The sequence below is a fragment of the Ranitomeya variabilis genome, chromosome 1 (genome assembly GCF_051348905.1).
Source record: "Ranitomeya variabilis isolate aRanVar5 chromosome 1, aRanVar5.hap1, whole genome shotgun sequence".
Taxonomy (NCBI): domain Eukaryota; kingdom Metazoa; phylum Chordata; class Amphibia; order Anura; family Dendrobatidae; genus Ranitomeya; species Ranitomeya variabilis.
This window is the reverse complement of record NC_135232.1, coordinates 34793336-34810726: the sequence shown is the minus strand read 5'-3', so window position 1 is coordinate 34810726 and position 17391 is coordinate 34793336. Positions and strand designations below refer to the sequence as shown.

Below are 17391 nucleotides of genomic sequence, written 5' to 3'. Positions count from 1 at the left end.
ACCACATGTTACTCCCAGTGATATCTCCCATTACAGCCGGGCAGGAGAGCTGACAGTCTCCAGCAGTTCCATATTGGTGCAATTATGAGCCACACCTTTAACGAATTTTCTCATTGAGACATCTGGAGAAAAATAAACTTAATGCTCCAGGGCCCCCCGGCCATCTCAGTTTACTTCCCTGTATTGGTAATGGCATTTCAATGGAACATCGTTGTCCACAGGAGCATGAGCACTGGAGCAGCGGTATCCACAGGAGCATGAGCACTGGAGCAGCGGTATCCACAGGAGCATGAGCACTGGAGCAGCGGTATCCACAGGAGCATGAGCACTGGAGCAGCGGTATCCACAGGAGCATGAGCACTGGAGCAGCAATATCCACAGGAGCGTGAGCACTGGAGCAGCGGTGTCCACAGGAGCATGAGCACTGGAGCAGCGGTATCCACAGGAGCATGAGCACTGGAGCAGCAATATCCACAGGAGCATGAGCACTGGAGCAGCGGTGTCCACAGGAGCAGGAGCACTGGAGCAGCGGTGTCCACAGGAGCATGAGCACTGGAGCAGCGGTATCCACAGGAGCATGAGCACTGGAGCAGCGGTATCTACAGGAGCATGAGCACTAGAGCAGCGGTGTCCACAGGAACATGAGCACTGGAGCAGCGATGTTCACAGGAGCATGAGCACTGGAGCAGCGGTATCCACAGGAGCATGAGCACTGGAGCAGCAATATCCACAGGAGCATGAGCACTGGAGCAGCAATATCCACAGGAGCATGAGCACTGGAGCAGCGATGTTCACAGGAGCATGAGCACTGGAGCAGCGGTGTCCACAGGAGCATGAGCACTGGAGCAGCGATGTCCACAGGAGCATGAGCACTGGAGCAGCAATATCCACAGGAGCATGAGCACTGGAGCCGCGGTATCCACAGGACCATGAGCACTGGAGCAGCGGTGTCTACAGGAGCATGAGCACTGGAGCCGCGGTATCCACAGGACCATGAGCACTGGAGCAGCGGTGTCTACAGGAGCATGAGCACTGGAGCAGCGATGTTCACAGGAACATGAGCACTAGAGTAGCAATATCCACAGGAGCATGAGCAATGGAGCAGCGGTGTCTACAGGAGCATGAGCACTGGAGCAGCGATGTTCACAGGAACATGAGCACTAGAGCAGCAATATCCACAGGAGCATGAGCAATGGAGCAGCGGTGTCCACAGGAGCATGAGCACTGGAGCAGCGGTGTCCACAGGAGCATGAGCACTTGAGCAGCGGTGTCCACAGGAACATGAGCACTGGAGCAGCAATATCCACAGGAGCATGAGCACTGGAGCAGCGATGTCAACAGGAACATGAGCACTGGAGCAGCAATATCCACAGGAGCATGAGCACTGGAGCAGCGATGTCCACAGGAACATGAGCACTGGAGCAGCGGTATCCACAGGAGCATGAGCACCGGAGCAGCGGTGTCCACAGGAGCATGAGCACTGGAGCAGCGGTGTTCACATGAGCATGAGCACTGGAGCAGCAATATCCACAGGAGCATGAGCACTGGAGCAGCGGTGTCCACAGGAACATGAGCACTGGAGCAGCAATATCCACAGGAGCATGAGCACTGGAGCAGCGGTGTTCACATGAGCATGAGCACTGGAGCAGCGGTATCCACAGGAGCATGAGCACTGGAGAAGCGGTGTCCACAGGAACATGAGCACTGGAGCAGCGATGTCCAAAGGAGCATGAGCACTAGAGCAGCAATGTCCACAGGAGCATGAGCACTGGAGCAGCAATGTCCGCAGGAGCATGAGCACTGGAGCAGCAATGTCCACAGGAGCACTGGAACAGGGGTGTCCACAGAAGCATGAGCACTGGAGCAGCAATGTACACAGGAACATGAGCACTGGAGCAGCAATGTACACAGGAACATGAGCACTGGAGCAGCAATGTACACAGGAACATGAGCACTGGAGCAGCAATGTCCACAGGAGCATGAGCACTGGAGCAGCAGTGTCCACAGGAGCATGAGCACTGGAGCAGCAGTGTCCACAGGAGCACTGGAACAGGGGTGTCCACAGAAGCATGAGCAGTGGAGCAGCAGTTTCCACAGGAACATGAGCACTGGAGCAGCGGTATCCACAGGAGCATGAGCACTGGAGCAGCGGTGTCCACAGGAGCATGAGCACTGGAGCAGCGGTGTCCACAGGAACATGAGCACTGGAGCAGCGGTATCCACAGGAGCATGAGCACTGGAGCAGCAATATCCACAGGAGCATGAGCACTGGAGCAGCAGTGTCCACAGTAGCATCAGCATTGAAGCAGCAAAGTCCACAGGAGCACTGGAACAGGGGTGTCCACAGAAGCATGAGCAGTGGAGCAGCAGTTTCCACAGGAACATGAGCACTGGAGCAGCGGTATCCACAGGAGCATGAGCACCGGAGCAGCGGTGTCCACAGGAGCATGAGCACTGGAGCAGCGGTGTTCACATGAGCATGAGCACTGGAGCAGCAATATCCACAGGAGCATGAGCACTGGAGCAGCGGTGTCCACAGGAACATGAGCACTGGAGCAGCAATATCCACAGGAGCATGAGCACTGGAGCAGCGGTGTTCACATGAGCATGAGCACTGGAGCAGCGGTATCCACAGGAGCATGAGCACTGGAGAAGCGGTGTCCACAGGAACATGAGCACTGGAGCAGCGATGTCCAAAGGAGCATGAGCACTAGAGCAGCAATGTCCACAGGAGCATGAGCACTGGAGCAGCAATGTCCGCAGGAGCATGAGCACTGGAGCAGCAATGTCCACAGGAGCACTGGAACAGGGGTGTCCACAGAAGCATGAGCACTGGAGCAGCAATGTACACAGGAACATGAGCACTGGAGCAGCAATGTACACAGGAACATGAGCACTGGAGCAGCAATGTACACAGGAACATGAGCACTGGAGCAGCAATGTCCACAGGAGCATGAGCACTGGAGCAGCAGTGTCCACAGGAGCATGAGCACTGGAGCAGCAGTGTCCACAGGAGCACTGGAACAGGGGTGTCCACAGAAGCATGAGCAGTGGAGCAGCAGTTTCCACAGGAACATGAGCACTGGAGCAGCGGTATCCACAGGAGCATGAGCACTGGAGCAGCGGTGTCCACAGGAGCATGAGCACTGGAGCAGCGGTGTCCACAGGAACATGAGCACTGGAGCAGCGGTATCCACAGGAGCATGAGCACTGGAGCAGCAATATCCACAGGAGCATGAGCACTGGAGCAGCAGTGTCCACAGTAGCATCAGCATTGAAGCAGCAAAGTCCACAGGAGCACTGGAACAGGGGTGTCCACAGAAGCATGAGCAGTGGAGCAGCAGTGTCCACAGGAACATAAGCACTGGAGCAGCGGTGTCTGCAGGAGCATGAGCACTGGAGCAGCAAAGTCCAAAGGAGCATGAGCACTGGAGCAGCAAATCCACAAGAGCGAGATCATTAGAGCAGCTGATCCACAGGAGCTTGCGCAGTTTAGCAACGCGTCCATAGCAGCATGATCATTGGAGCGCGATGTCCATATGAGCATGCACATTCTTGCAGCAGGTCCATAGAAGCATGATCATAGGAGCAGCAGCAGTTATACAAGAGACAATAGCTTATGCATTGGAGCGGCAGGCCCACATAAGCATGAGCATTGCAGCAGCGGGTGCAGAGGTGAATGAGAATTCGAGCAGAGGGTGAATAGGAGCATGAGCATCAGAGCAGCAAGTCCATAGGTGTATGAGCATTAGAACAGCGAATCCACAGGAGCATGCGCACTACAGTAGGAGGAGGGAGGATTTATGTAGTGATTAATTGTGTTTTTACCACTTTCTACAGTTAGTCACAATTATTATTTCATTTTTTTTTACTTCTAGACAACCTCTTCCCATGAATGAGAAATAAAATACAGTTTCTTTATTCTTCTCACTGCAAAAAAACTAAAAAGTTCCCCAATTCCCCACAGCATCACCACCTTGTAAATGCAAGCTTTTGATCCAAGGATTGGCACAGCCGAGTCCAGAAGGGATGCTGTGTTCGTATGAAAAAGATGAGCTGCACGGGAGGCCACGTTTCTTCCTCGTGTCAGCCATGATGCCCCCTCTAGCCACAATAGCGTCGTTGCCAACAGTCCCACCAAATTTGCTCCACTTTTCCCAATAAATCTGGAAATAGTCCAAGCAAAACTTCAGCAAGTCAAAATTTCAGGAAGGCCCAAAATTGAACGTCCTGGTCCAGTTTTGAGAATTTCCACAGTAGTCCAAGATGTTGGCGAACATGTGATCAATACGCACCTGCTGCATCGACTCTGCTATCCTCCATTGCTCTCTTGTGCCTCTACGTGCGCTCATATACTATCCTCTGCCTAGGTATAAGGGGGCCCTCGACGTGCGCTCATATACTACCCTCTGCCTAGCTATAGGCAGGGCCCTCAACGTGCGCTCATATACTATCCTCTGCCTAGGTATAGGCAAAGCCCTCGACGCGCACTCATATACTATCCTCTGCCTAGGTATAGGCAGAGCCCTCGATGTGCACTCATATACTATCCTCTGCCTAGGTATAGGCGGAGCCCTCGAGGCACGCTCATATACTATCCTCTGCCTAGGTATAGGCAGAGCCCTCGACGCGCACTCATATACTATCCTCTCCCTAGGTATAGGTGGAGCCCTCGAGGCACGCTCATATACTATCCTCTGCCTAGGTATAGGCAGAGCCCTCAACGCGCGCTCATATACTATCCTCTGCCTAAGTATAGACAGAGCCCTCGACGCGCACTCATATACTATCCTCTGCCTAGGTATAGGCAGAGCCCTCGACGTGCGCTCATATACTATCCTCTGCCTAGGTATAGGCGGAGCCCTCGAGGCACGCTCATATACTATCCTCTGCCTAGGTATAGGCAGGGCCCTCGACGCGCGCTCATATACTATCCTCTGCCTAGGTATAGGCAGAGCCCTCGACGCGCGCTCATATGCTATCCTCTGCCTAGGTATAGGCAGAGCCCTCGACACGCGCTCATATACTATCCTCTGCCTAGGTATAGGCAGAGCCCTCGACGCGCGCTCATATACTATCCTCTGCCTAGGTATAGGCAGAGCCCTCGACGTGCGCTCATATACGATCCTCTGCCTAGGTATAGGCGGAGCCCTCGAGGCACGCTCATATACTATCCTCTGCCTAGGTATAGGCAGAGCCCTCGACGCGCGCTCATATACTATCCTCTGCCTAGGTATAGGCAGAGCCCTCGACGTGCGCTCATATACTATCCTCTGCCTAGGTATAGGCGGAGCCCTCGAGGCACGCTCATATACTATCCTCTGCCTAGGTATAGGCGGGGCCCTCGACGCGTGCTCATATACTATCCTCTGCCTAGGTATAGGCGGGGCCCTCGACGCGCGCTCATATACTGTCCTCTGCCTATGTATAGGCAGGGCCCACGACGCGGGTCCGCTCTTCTCTGCATATTTAACTGCATTTTTAATTTCTTATTTTCTGGCGTGGAAATCTTCTATTGGCTTATATCACATGTATATTAACCACATGAAGAACTATGGAAATGTAATTCTCTATAACCGGAAAATAAACTTCCCTTATATTCAACCGGCCTGGGAACAATTAACATCCGAAATCTCAGTTCTTTGTCAGGGTTCACATATTATCCACTTACCCGAGGAAGTGCGGCCAGGCTATATAACATTATTATTAGGAATGAATCAGCTCGGCTATTCTCATATTTGGGGAAATTGCTGGGGATAACAATAGCAGGACAGGAAGCAGAATTACATCTACCATGTAATAATGGCAGTGGTGCGACTCACACGCTCCCAAATAACGAGTCGCCTGAAAAATTACATCATAGAGGTTTTAGTGTCTGAATCTTGCAAAAATGGATTTTTGGAGGAAAAGTGGAGAAAATCAGGTCAGGATGACACCAAGCGTTCATGACAGTGCGCATAGACTCATACACTGGAATATACTGCCCTCTAGCGGACATTAATAATAATGCATTTATCCAGGTAAAATTCACAGGGCACAAAGCGATCCCCAATAATGCCGATTAAAAAGCTGAAATGCTTTGACACCACTAGCATCCCCTCCTTAAACCAAATTTTAAGTGTACCTATGCTTTCGGTCATGTTTGTACATGAGAAATATCACAGTTCTGCATTTTTCACCATTTTCTCTTCTGCAGGCCCTTTGTAATTTTTCCAATTTTCAGATGTCTCTGAGCTGCCATACATCAGAATGGAGGGATTCCTGCTTTCCTGTATCTGGGTAGCACATGCTTAGAACCAGCAGCAACACGGATGATGAAGTACTGCAGTACTGAGCAATGTAGACGTGAATCCAGCACTCAAGTGAGAAAAACAGTTACTAGAAGCAGCGGCATTCAATAAATAGTACAGCAGTACTGAGCAGGGGTAGCTGTGAATTCAACTCTTGGGTGAGATAAAACACTTCCTAGAAAGCAGCGATACATTCTGTCTCTCTGCTCCTCTCTCGTCCATAAATTTTAATAAGCAGCTGAAATTTTGTTTACAAGGGAACCTGTCAAAAACATTAAAGAGAACCTCTATAAGCATGTCTTTACTATGTAATCTGAGAGCAGCATGATGTAGGGGCAGAGACCTTGATTCCAGTAATGTATCACTTGCAGGGCTGCTTGCTGTCATTTTGATACAATCCTTGTTTTCTCTGCTGTAGATCTAACACTGCTCAGAATGCAGAGCGCTATATAACCTCGGCAACATCACTGACTGGCTGCTTTCTGTGTACACTGTGCATAGGCAGAAAGTTTCCAATCAGTAATGGAAGTGGGGTTACAAAGAGCAGTTGACCAGGAGGCAGAGACACCTAGTGCTGTGGTGATAATATCCTGCTGATAAAACACTGGTTTTATTGAAACAGCAACATTAGATTAGTAAGTGATACATCGCTGGAGTCAGGGTCTCAGCCCTTACATTATGCTGCTTCTCAGATTACATAGCAAAAATATGCAAAAAAATAATAAATCAGCTCACAGATTCCCTTTTAAATACCCCTCAAATAATTTATATGACCGTGTCATAAATGTAAAAGATAAAATAGAAACAATCCCTGGTTTAGACCTTAGAGAGGGTACGTGTCACTTTCACACTGAACACTGAAGCATGGCTTCACCATAGATCCTAAAGGGAAAAAGAGCTAACACTTCATTCCAACCCCTTCTGCTACGACTCCCGGCTGTGAGGTAGCCGCCTCCCGTGGAGTGGTCAGTGTGGACTCTGTACATAGAGTAAATAACATGTCTGTATAGTGATATCTGGCACCCCGGCGTGAATAAGTCTTCCAGTCTTCAAAAGAACTACAAGTGGACTCTCTGGACCCAGATACCAGTTATGAATTTATTTTTTTTTTCGTGACAGGCATAGGTCTTGTAGTCAGAGCTGTGGGGTCAGAGTCATGGAGTCGAAGTGTTGCTATGGAGTGTTGCTATGACATATTTTCAGCATTGTGACGAAGTGGCGGAAACAATTTGCATCTCCGCATCAGTCCCGAATTAATATTGGCCAGATGGACAAAGCTGAGTATGCCATGTCTCCTATCTATAGAAAGCTGAAATCATGATTGATATTAATGCAGTTTTTCCTATCTCCTGCCTGGGACCACCGGGGGGGATATTAATGCCATTTTTTCCCTACTTCCTGCCTGGGACCACCAGGGGTGCAGATATCCTTAAGATCAGGGATCTCGTAAATTTTTAGTACCTGAGACGCATTCCATATAAGCCCCCATATGTGGTCTCCAAAGAGAGTGGCTGGTACCAGCTAAAAGCAGATTCTGAATTATTGTCATTGTTCAGCTCGCCATACATCTGTACAATATACTGTACTCTGAGGACAGGCGCCATTTCCATGGCATTAGGTCTAGTAATTTTCTTTTGTTATCCTTTTTATTTTATGTGATTGTATATCCAGTATTCTTTTGTCCCCTTATATAGCATCTTTTGTATATTTTTATAAACACTGCCTACTTGTTGGATTAAATACATAAAATTGAATAGCTCTGTTCCTCTTGTTCTATAAACCGCACCACTGAAGCCTCGTGAGGCTCAACATTACCAGTAAAGGGTGTCCAGTCAGTTAGTTCCATTTGTTATTGTGGAGTTTGGCAGTGACCGTACAGGGGTATATATGTACGTTCCATGAGCTGGAATCGGAGGTGTATATAACATACCCTCACTGTGAATTCCCCAATATCTGGCCCAGTAGTGAAAAGGTGAAAGTTTGCAATGGTATCTGGTTGCTACGGACTATCAACCATGTTCCTGCATATCTTTATACTCAAGCTCTTTGCTGAAAAAGGCTGTGATTGCATGGTTATTATCCCTTCAGCAGGGCAAGTTCTTGATCCCGACACATTATAAGGCTCAGATGTTCTTTATTTCAGCATGGAACTTATAGAATAAATGCAATATAAGTTTCACCACTAGGTGGCAGAGTAAGATCGTGCATTTCAACACTGAGCGTCATCACTGGGGCAGTTTAGTTACCAAAATATACATTTAACCTATTGATATCAATGGGAATAATGCAATATTCAAATTTCCCTATGATGGCGCTGCAGAGTAATTAAACACTTAATTAGAGCCAGGATTTCCCAGAGATCACAGCTAATCACATGATCTTGAATCAATTTGTTAGGAAAAACTGCTTTTTTTGGGTGCGCAAAATGAAAATACACAAATCTTCTGTGCAATCGTTGGCGGCTACTATTCCGGTAGCGGTCTCACATAGCAAATAATAGGTTTTCGGACAAATCTGTTGGGGTGTACTCATTTATGCTGCTATGTCACAGGTTGGGAAGGGGTTAATATTTATTTTTCGAGGTCACGGAATGGAAACAGGCTGATAATGCCGACATTGTGGGGAAGTCAGAGATAAAGGTGTTTATAAAAACGGAGGAAGACACCAGACAAAATAATAATAATGTGAACCTGCCTATTCCCATCGTTGTTATCTGTTATGTTCCCTCTAAAAAGGCTACTGAAAATCAACACTACATATCCAGCCAAGCAGTGCGGTTTGGGATTTCTCACAAAATGTGGTTGAAATCTACAGAAAATTGGCAAACAATCCCCATGTAATAAAGGGCAATGGGATTTCTGCAACCTCGCTCACCCGCTCAGGAAAAAATTCCACGTGGAATTTTAACTGCGCTGTGGGACAAGAAAAAAAAGCTGCAGCAAAAAATAAGCAACAGGATGAACCCAGGATTAAAAGGTTCCCCCCCCCCAAAAAAAAAAAAAAATAATCCAGATTTCCCTATGCACTGATGATCTGTTGGGGGTCCAACGGCAAAGGACCCCCCAGCGATCCAGAGATTGAGAGCTCTGTAGACCCATCGTGAATTAATCTCCCATACTATAGAAAATGAATGGAGCGGGTGATGAGCGTGCGTACCTCCCCTAGATGCAGGACAGACCCACTATCAGGATAGCTGAGGGTCCCTGCGGTTGGACCCCCTGAGATCAGCAAGTTATCCGTGATCTGATGGATAGGAGACAACTTGCTGATTTATTGGGAATATCCCTTTAAGAAAAATTGCCAGCGGAACATTAACTCCTTCAAATCATGTGTGTGATGCCAAAACTGAGCCTTACTCACCGTCCCCAGGTCTAGCACCGAGTCACCCCCGTTGCTTCCAGTGTCTGTTACTGTAAGCAGCGCTGCAGCCAATCACTGAACTCAGCAGCTGTCAACTCAGGCAGAGCTGCCGCCATGACATCCCTGCTGAAGATAATAGAAGACATCGGGAGCAGTGGCGATATTCCGCATTGGACCTGGGGAGGGTGAGTAAAGTACTTTTTTGTTGTTTTAAGAAGCTTTTTAAGAATGAAAGGGCTTTTACTGACAATTAACCTCTTCCTGACATCTGCCGAATGTGGCATGCGCATGTAAGGAGCGGGCTCATGAGCTGAACCCGCTCCATGCAGAGAAAGTGCCAGCAGCACCAGCGATTGCTGCCATCAAAATTTGTCAGAAAGGGGTTAAAGCCACGATCTTAGGCCCAGAGACCCTGGGGCTCGGAAGTGCCCGGTTGGACTAAACCGGTGGCTGCATACACACGCCATCGCTGCATTCATTCTCTACCGGTCGAACACCTTACCGCCAAATTGTTTGGGCATTTCAGAGCCCCGTTCTCAGGAATGGAGGGGTCCCGGGGGTCTTACCCCCACCAATCTGTGCAGAGGTGATCATTTCCCATGTCAGGGTTAACTCTTTAATATACAGCTGTCAGACATGGGAGCACAATAAAGCAGGTTTGTGCCATTTCTCTATTTTTCCTGGATGAAAACTGGACAAAATTTGGCACAAAAAATGTTCCCTAGACCGTGCTGGTTTGTGGCACCACTTTCCATACATTTACCCACACAGTCACTGTAAGAAATGCCGCCAGTTCGGTTTTTATGACCATGACATAACGCTCCCGTAAGTGCCAGTAATTCATACATTTCCCAGTAAAGCCTCGGCGATACGTGGAGGAATAGGCCCTCTCTGGTTATAAACCCCGAACACCAGAATTCTGTGGCACCTGCCCAATAATATAACGAGGTAAAAGCCAATGCTTTCCAGGGTGGTCGACGGCTCTCCGGGGTCCGCACAGAGCCAAAAAGCCAGCGACTTCATTTATGCATTTAACACCTACTAGTCCGGTCAAATTATTTAGAAAGACTGCTAGAAGGGAATCTATTAGATACCTGAACGTTTTATGTGTTTCTGGCACCACTTCGTGCACCATATCTGTTTTATGATTATTATGGGAATATACCGTAATGGGATGTTCCCTTCTGGGACATTTATGGAGACTAGCTGCGAAGATGTCTCCCATACACAGCACACACAAATAAGAGGGATTCCTGCTCCCTTGTCTCTATGTAGAACATCTTCAAAAGCAACAGGACATTATACAGCAGTACTGAGCAGTGTAGCTGTGAGTCCAGCACTAGTTGGGATAAAACATTTACTAGAGAGCAACAGCATTGTTTCTCCGTTTTCAGCTGCTTCTTCCACCTTGCCTCTCTATAGACTTCTAAAGGCAGCTGTGACTTGATTCCTGGCAGTTCCTCTTGTTTCTCGAGATGGATTTTACATTTTTTTCCCCAGAGTGAATGATAAGTTTAAGGAAGACATTGAGGGAAAAAAAGTGGATCATGTGTGGAAGAGAAGCCCTTTTCGTCGATAAGATATATTGCAAATTTTCTTAAAATTTGCTTGAATTACGAATTAATGCCAAGATTGAAATAAAAAGACAATAAGACTTAAGATCTCTTCTGACAACTGGAGGAAACAGACCAAACTTTCCATCCAGATTACAATAATTTGACATCTATAGGTCCACCGTCCTTTCACACAAAAATAATGCTTAAAAAACGCATAGCAATAACTTTACCTGGCACCACCGACGTCGACGCCAACCATTAGTTGACCATTCAAGGACAAGACCTCGTCCCGGAGCTTTATCCTCCCGCTCTTCGCGGCCGTACTTTGCTTTTTTAAATCCGTAATCCATATACATCCAACGTCGAGCACCGGGCCGTTTTGCACTTTTCTTTTTTTACTTCCTCGCCTTTTTTCCCCACAGTGTCCAAATATAGGAATGTTTCCAAAATTCAGACCAAGGACCAGACCATCTTCTCCATCCCTGGTGAGGTAAGCAGTGCAGATCTCCGTGTCTAAGGTGCTCAGGTAACTGCCAGAGGTGGCGTCATCCAAGTTGAAGTTTAGTTGTATGTATTCCTTGAGTTTCTGGATGGCGGCCATGTACAAGCCGTTCTCTGGTCCATCGTCTCTCGTCTGGAGATTGTCCTGGAGCCATTGGTGTAGAAGAGTCAGATGAAACACGGCATTCTCCTGAGTAATCGGCATTGTGAGAAGCCAATGATCTCCGCATCATTGGAAATAGAAGAGCGTCATCGGCACCGGCTTCTTCACTGATGTGGACGTGTAGGATTCGAGAGGAACCATTCTTGGGAAACATCACATTCTGATGCTTGGCAAAATTCAAGGAAGCCGAGGAAAATTAAGAAAATCCAAAGAATCCATCAAGTCATAGGACAAAATATCCAAAGAGACAACGTCAGGATCTAAGAGAACGAAACCTCCCGGATGCCCTACACAATGTTCCACCTACAAAATAGAATAGAGGAAGTTAGAAAAGTCATCATACACATTTTATAGAAGAATACTACGGTTAACCAAAATGTCTCATTTCCTTAGTTGATGTTTTGCACAGAGTTGTTGCTGGGATACATTTGGTCTGAAACCACACGAGATGGATGTCGAAGAGCAAATTATGGCCGTAGGATCTGCCACGTGTGGAGGAGGACGAAGGCTACTCCATAAGGGAGATGTTATACAAATAAACAGTATTATGTGCAGGCTGGCTTATAGGACAAAGGGAAAAGGTTTTGTTTTTTTTGTTTTTCATAACAATTCCACTGGTTTTGCTACTGGAAATAGGGTAAATGATGCCCACTGTGGTCACACAGGACGAGACCTCATCACAGGAGGCCTGGTTATACAGAGACCAGACCAGAAAGTTATGAAGGCAACAGCGGAGAGGAGTTTAGGGTTTTGTTTTTCTGTTTCACAATGCAAAAAAAAAAAGTTGTGAATTTTGCTGTAAATCTTTTCTAATCCACAAGTGGGATTTGCTTTAGAATTAACTCGATGGAGGAAAATCAGTAGCAAATGGTATCTGAACCTCGTCATAAACTGGCATGTTGTAGATGGAGAATCCGTGCTACACGTCAACTTCTGCTGCAGAATTTCATCTACGTTACAGTGGCAGCTACAGGGGATCAGATTTTTACCAAATTTCACCCTTTTTGCTGCTACTGTAACATTCCATACCCATAAATAAGCCATGTGAACAGACTAAGACTGGCCACCCAGGTTAGACAGCTGGTGGCTAAAGACCCATTTGGCTTGCAGTCATTGCTACCGATTCCCCCATAATCATGCACACTCCACTGGGTTCAGTAAATGCCCCCTAAAACCAGTGTCAGACTGTGGTAACCAGGGTCCACTACTCAAATAAAGGTGTCACAATCCTGCACAGGGCCTACGACCGGGAGATTCACCACTTCACCTGTGGTCCAGATCGAGTCCTAGGTCAGATTTAACCCTAGAACTTCAGTACTGAAAAGCAGCGATGCTAACCACTGAGCCACTGTGTGGTCCACGACTAGGAAAGCTGCAGAATGCAACGTGATATTATTAGTGCTGTTGAATGAGAGTCTGAATTGCACACATCTTGCCTTACGGGGTTAATCAGCATGTAAAGGATGCTGCTCCTCACACTAATCCTGACTAAAAGCCTCATTACGAATAATCCAGACGCTGCGTTTCCAATCATTAGTAATGCGAAGAGCACATACAGAGCAATTAATAGGCCAAGGGTTTTGCAATAATAGCGGAGCTTCAACATTTAACAACTACAAATGGTAAATTAGGATTATACAAATTGAGCAGGTTTACGGCCATCACACATGGGCGCAGGCAGCACAGAATCTTCTCGGCCATAGTTTATCCCTAGAGAACCCAAAAGAAATATGCTAGAGTTAAGTGCTGGTGAGCAAATGAGAATTAAATCTTATCCAGTACGGGAAAGCTGCATCAGCTCATCTGGAGAACCAACAGATAAAGCCACAGAAGCAGACCAAAGAGGGCTAAGCAGAAAAAAAGAGAGCTACCAGACCAATGAGAGACAAGCAGAAAAACATGAGCTATCAGACCAACGAGAGCTAAGCAGAAAAACGAAAGCTACCAGACCAACGAGAGCTAAACAGAAAAACAAGAGCTACCAGACCAACGAGAGCTAAACAGAAAAACAAGAGCTACCAGACCAACGAGAGCTACCAGACCAACTAGAGCTACCAGACCAACAAGAGCTACCAGACCAACAAGAGCTACCAGACCAACAAGAGCTAAGCAGAGAAACGAAAGCTACCAGACCAGTGAGAGCTAAGCAGAAAAAACGAGAGCTACAAGACCAACGAGAGCTACCAGCCCAACAAGAGCTACCAGACCAAGGAGAGCTAAGCAGAAAAACGAGAGCTAACAGCCCAACGAGAGTTACCAGCCCAACAAGAGCTACCAGCCCAACGAGAGCTACCAACCCAACGAGAGCTACCAACCCAACGAGAGCTACCAGCCCAGCGAGAGCTACCAGCTCAACGAGAGGTATCAGCCCAACGAGAGCTAAGCAGAAAAATGAGAGCTACCAGCCCAACGAGAGCTACCAGCCCAACGAGAGCTACCAGCCCAACGAGAGCTACCAGCCCAACGAGAGCTACCAGCCCAACGAGAGCTACCAGCCCAACGAGAGCTACCAGCCCAACAAGAGCTACCAGTCCAACAAGAGCTACCAGCCCAACAAGAGCTACCAGACCAACAAGAGCTACCAGACCAACAAGAGCTACCAGACCAACAAGAGCTACCAGACCAACAACAGCTACCAGACCAACAAGAGCTAAGCATTAAAACAAGAGCTACCAGCCCAACGAGAGCTACCAGCCCAACGAGAGCTACCACGCCAACGAGAGCTACCAGCCCAACAAGAGCTACCAGCCCAACAAGAGCTACCAGCCCAACAAGAGCTACCAGCCCAACAAGAGCTACCAGCCCAACAAGAGCGAGCTACCAGACCAATGAGAACTACCAGACCAATAAGAGCTACCAGACCAACAAGAGCCACGCAGACCAACGAGAGCCACGCAGACCAACGAGAGCCACGCAGACCAACGAGAGCCACACAGACCAATGAGAGCCACGCAGAACAACGAGAGCCACGCAGACCAACAAGAACCACGCAGAACAACGTGAGCCATGCTGGCCACTTCATATCGGTAGCAAGCCAATATGCTGAATTTCCACCTTAAGTATTACATGCAACTGATAGGATTATAAACTACTCTAAAAGGAAATAGTCCTAAAGAGTCTTATCACATTTTAGAAATCTAATTTCATTGTCTATTACTGTACAAAACCCATGTAAAGAAAAAAAAAAGCATTGAAAACAGTAAGTGTGAATAACTCCTAAACGTTCTACAACTTTCAAATTTTTATGTCTTCATTCCAGACCTTCCTAAAATCTCTGCTTGCAGCCCGAGAAGGAGACCACTACAGAGGCAGTAATCCTGTACAAAACGAGTCCTGAGAAGCGTATACAATTGTATCCAATGTAGACAATGCTCTGTGAGCTAAACATCCTGAACTCCAGACTGATATTGTATTTTTTTTTCATTGACTTGTCTCCAGGTCATGTAAACAATTCAAATACATAGACATACTTTGTATAAAGGTAGCCCTTAAAAAGTGTGTTTGTCACCAGTCATAAGGGTGTTGATGAGCTGTCAATTAGGCTATATGGGTGAAGATTCAGCACCAGGGAGAAGGGACACTGAGGAGCCGCTTATCAAGCTTTGTGGGTGGAGATTGAGCAGCAGCAGGGAGGAGGGACACTGAGGAGCTGTCAACTAGGCTAGAAGAACAGAGATGCAGCAAAGGGGAGGAGGAACACTGAGCAGCTGTCAATCAGGGTAGGTGGGTGGAAATTCAGCAGTAGGGAGAAGGGACACTGAGGAGCTGCTTATCAAGCTTGGTGGGTGGAGATTGAGCAGCAGCAGGGAGGAGGTACACTGAGCAGCTGTCAATTAGGCTAGAAAAGCAGAGATGCAGCAACGAGGAGGAGGAACACTGAGCAGCTGTCAATCAGGGTAGATGTGTGGAAATTCAGCAGCAGGGAGAAGGGACACTGAGGAGCTGCTTATCAAGCTTGGTGGGTCGAGATTTTGCAGCAGCAGGGAGGAGGAATATTAAGGAGTTGTCAATCAGGCTAGCAGGGCCAAGCTTTGGCAGTAAAAGGATCAGCTGAGTAGGAGTAAATTCAGCAGTAGGGAGGAGGGACACTGAGGAAAAGTCAATCAGTCTAGGTGAGTGGATTTAGTTTAAAGGATTCTACAGACTATGTAATATAGGTTTTTTCAGCATGTACACAAGCCTCATCAGGTCCAAGAGATCTATTTAATAATGTATGCAGTTTGTATTGTGAGATGCACAGGTAAGTCTACTTTAAGGAAGCCTCATGACTCTGACCTGGACGAAAAATACGTTACGAAAAATACGTTACGATTTTTGTTTTATTAATATTTTCACGTGTCAAATACCTGAATCGACAACCCAAAAATCATCCTCGCCATTTCACAGCCATTTTATTTAGAGAAATTGCTGTTCCGCAACCAGGAACACAGACGTTGTAATTAACTTCTCCGCACGGTCATTTACTTGTGGTTTATCAGTCACAGACTGGTCGTCTGATGGGAAAAATGTCAACTGTCTACTGTGTGGTTGGGTTACAAGGCCGAGCCCCAGAGACGCAGTCGGTATATTGTGGTCAAACAAGAATCACAAGGACACGGCGCAATGACAAGGTGCCGAGTTCTTTCTAAAAACAACCGGCCATTTCAAAAACAAATCCTCGCAGAACAGATTGGGAGGAATCTCAGCATTGCCCTGATGCCAGTTTTCTATAAACCATGTCATTATCTACACAAGTCTATCCTGAAACTGCAGAAGGTGAAGTCGTGAAAATCTCCGGATGGATAGAACAATTACAGATCTGTGAATGAAGAAATAGAAACAACATTTTTATTGATTTATTCAGTCTGGAATTGGACCTACGTGCTGAAATCCCGGCACTTCCAGACTTGGCTGCTAGCACTAAGGTTATTAATGGTTGTCTGAGGAAGGTTCTGCCACTGAAAGCAATTACGCAAATCATCAAGATCCTCTGCTGTCAGGTCCTAATCACAGACCAATGACGTTCCAGATGTGCTCGATGGGTGACAAGTCCGGAGACAATGTGGCCATGCAATCAGGTTTAGGCCATGCAGGCTAATCGCTGTACCACGAGCAACATGTGAACTGATGTTGTAGTGTTGAAAAATGGCATTTGGGACAGTTTGGAAAGACGTATATTTAACAAAAAAAAATCCTAAACTCTGTTCTGTAGTGATCACCTCGCAGCAATCTCATTGTCATCACAGGCAGGATTACACTTCTTTTAGAGTTGTTTTGCCAAATCTTTGGTGTTTTCACATCAACATTACACATTAACGATACATTTTTTTTAAAACCTTTTACGCATGGTAGTACACTTCCCAATTTTAGAAAGACCAAGACATATTTCAGATGGACTGTGAAGCATTTTAAAGTTGTAAAGGATGAACAATGATCACTCAAAATGCACCAACGACACCGGAAGTCAATAGAATGGCTATGGGCAAAGCAACAATGAAGTCACTGGACAAGGTCTTCAAATCAAGGAACATTTCACTGGGGA

At 47.0% G+C, this 17391-nt stretch overlaps 1 protein-coding gene across 4 annotated transcripts in view; it reads right to left on the bottom strand.

The window, feature by feature from the left end:
* PDZD2 (PDZ domain containing 2) overlaps nucleotides 1–12108 on the bottom strand; it is a 205404-nt gene extending 193296 nt beyond the window's left edge. For 3 of the 4 annotated variants that reach the window (XM_077282145.1, XM_077282154.1, XM_077282163.1), the window contains exon 1: nucleotides 11437–12107. In XM_077282145.1, the coding sequence (XP_077138260.1) occupies nucleotides 11437–11912 (476 nt within the window). In that variant the 5' untranslated portion in view covers nucleotides 11913–12107. Of the gene's footprint in view, nucleotides 1–11436 lie in introns of all 4 variants that reach the window. The other variant, XM_077282172.1, reaches the window with a different exon arrangement.
* Between the last annotated feature and the right edge of the window lie 5283 nt (nucleotides 12109–17391).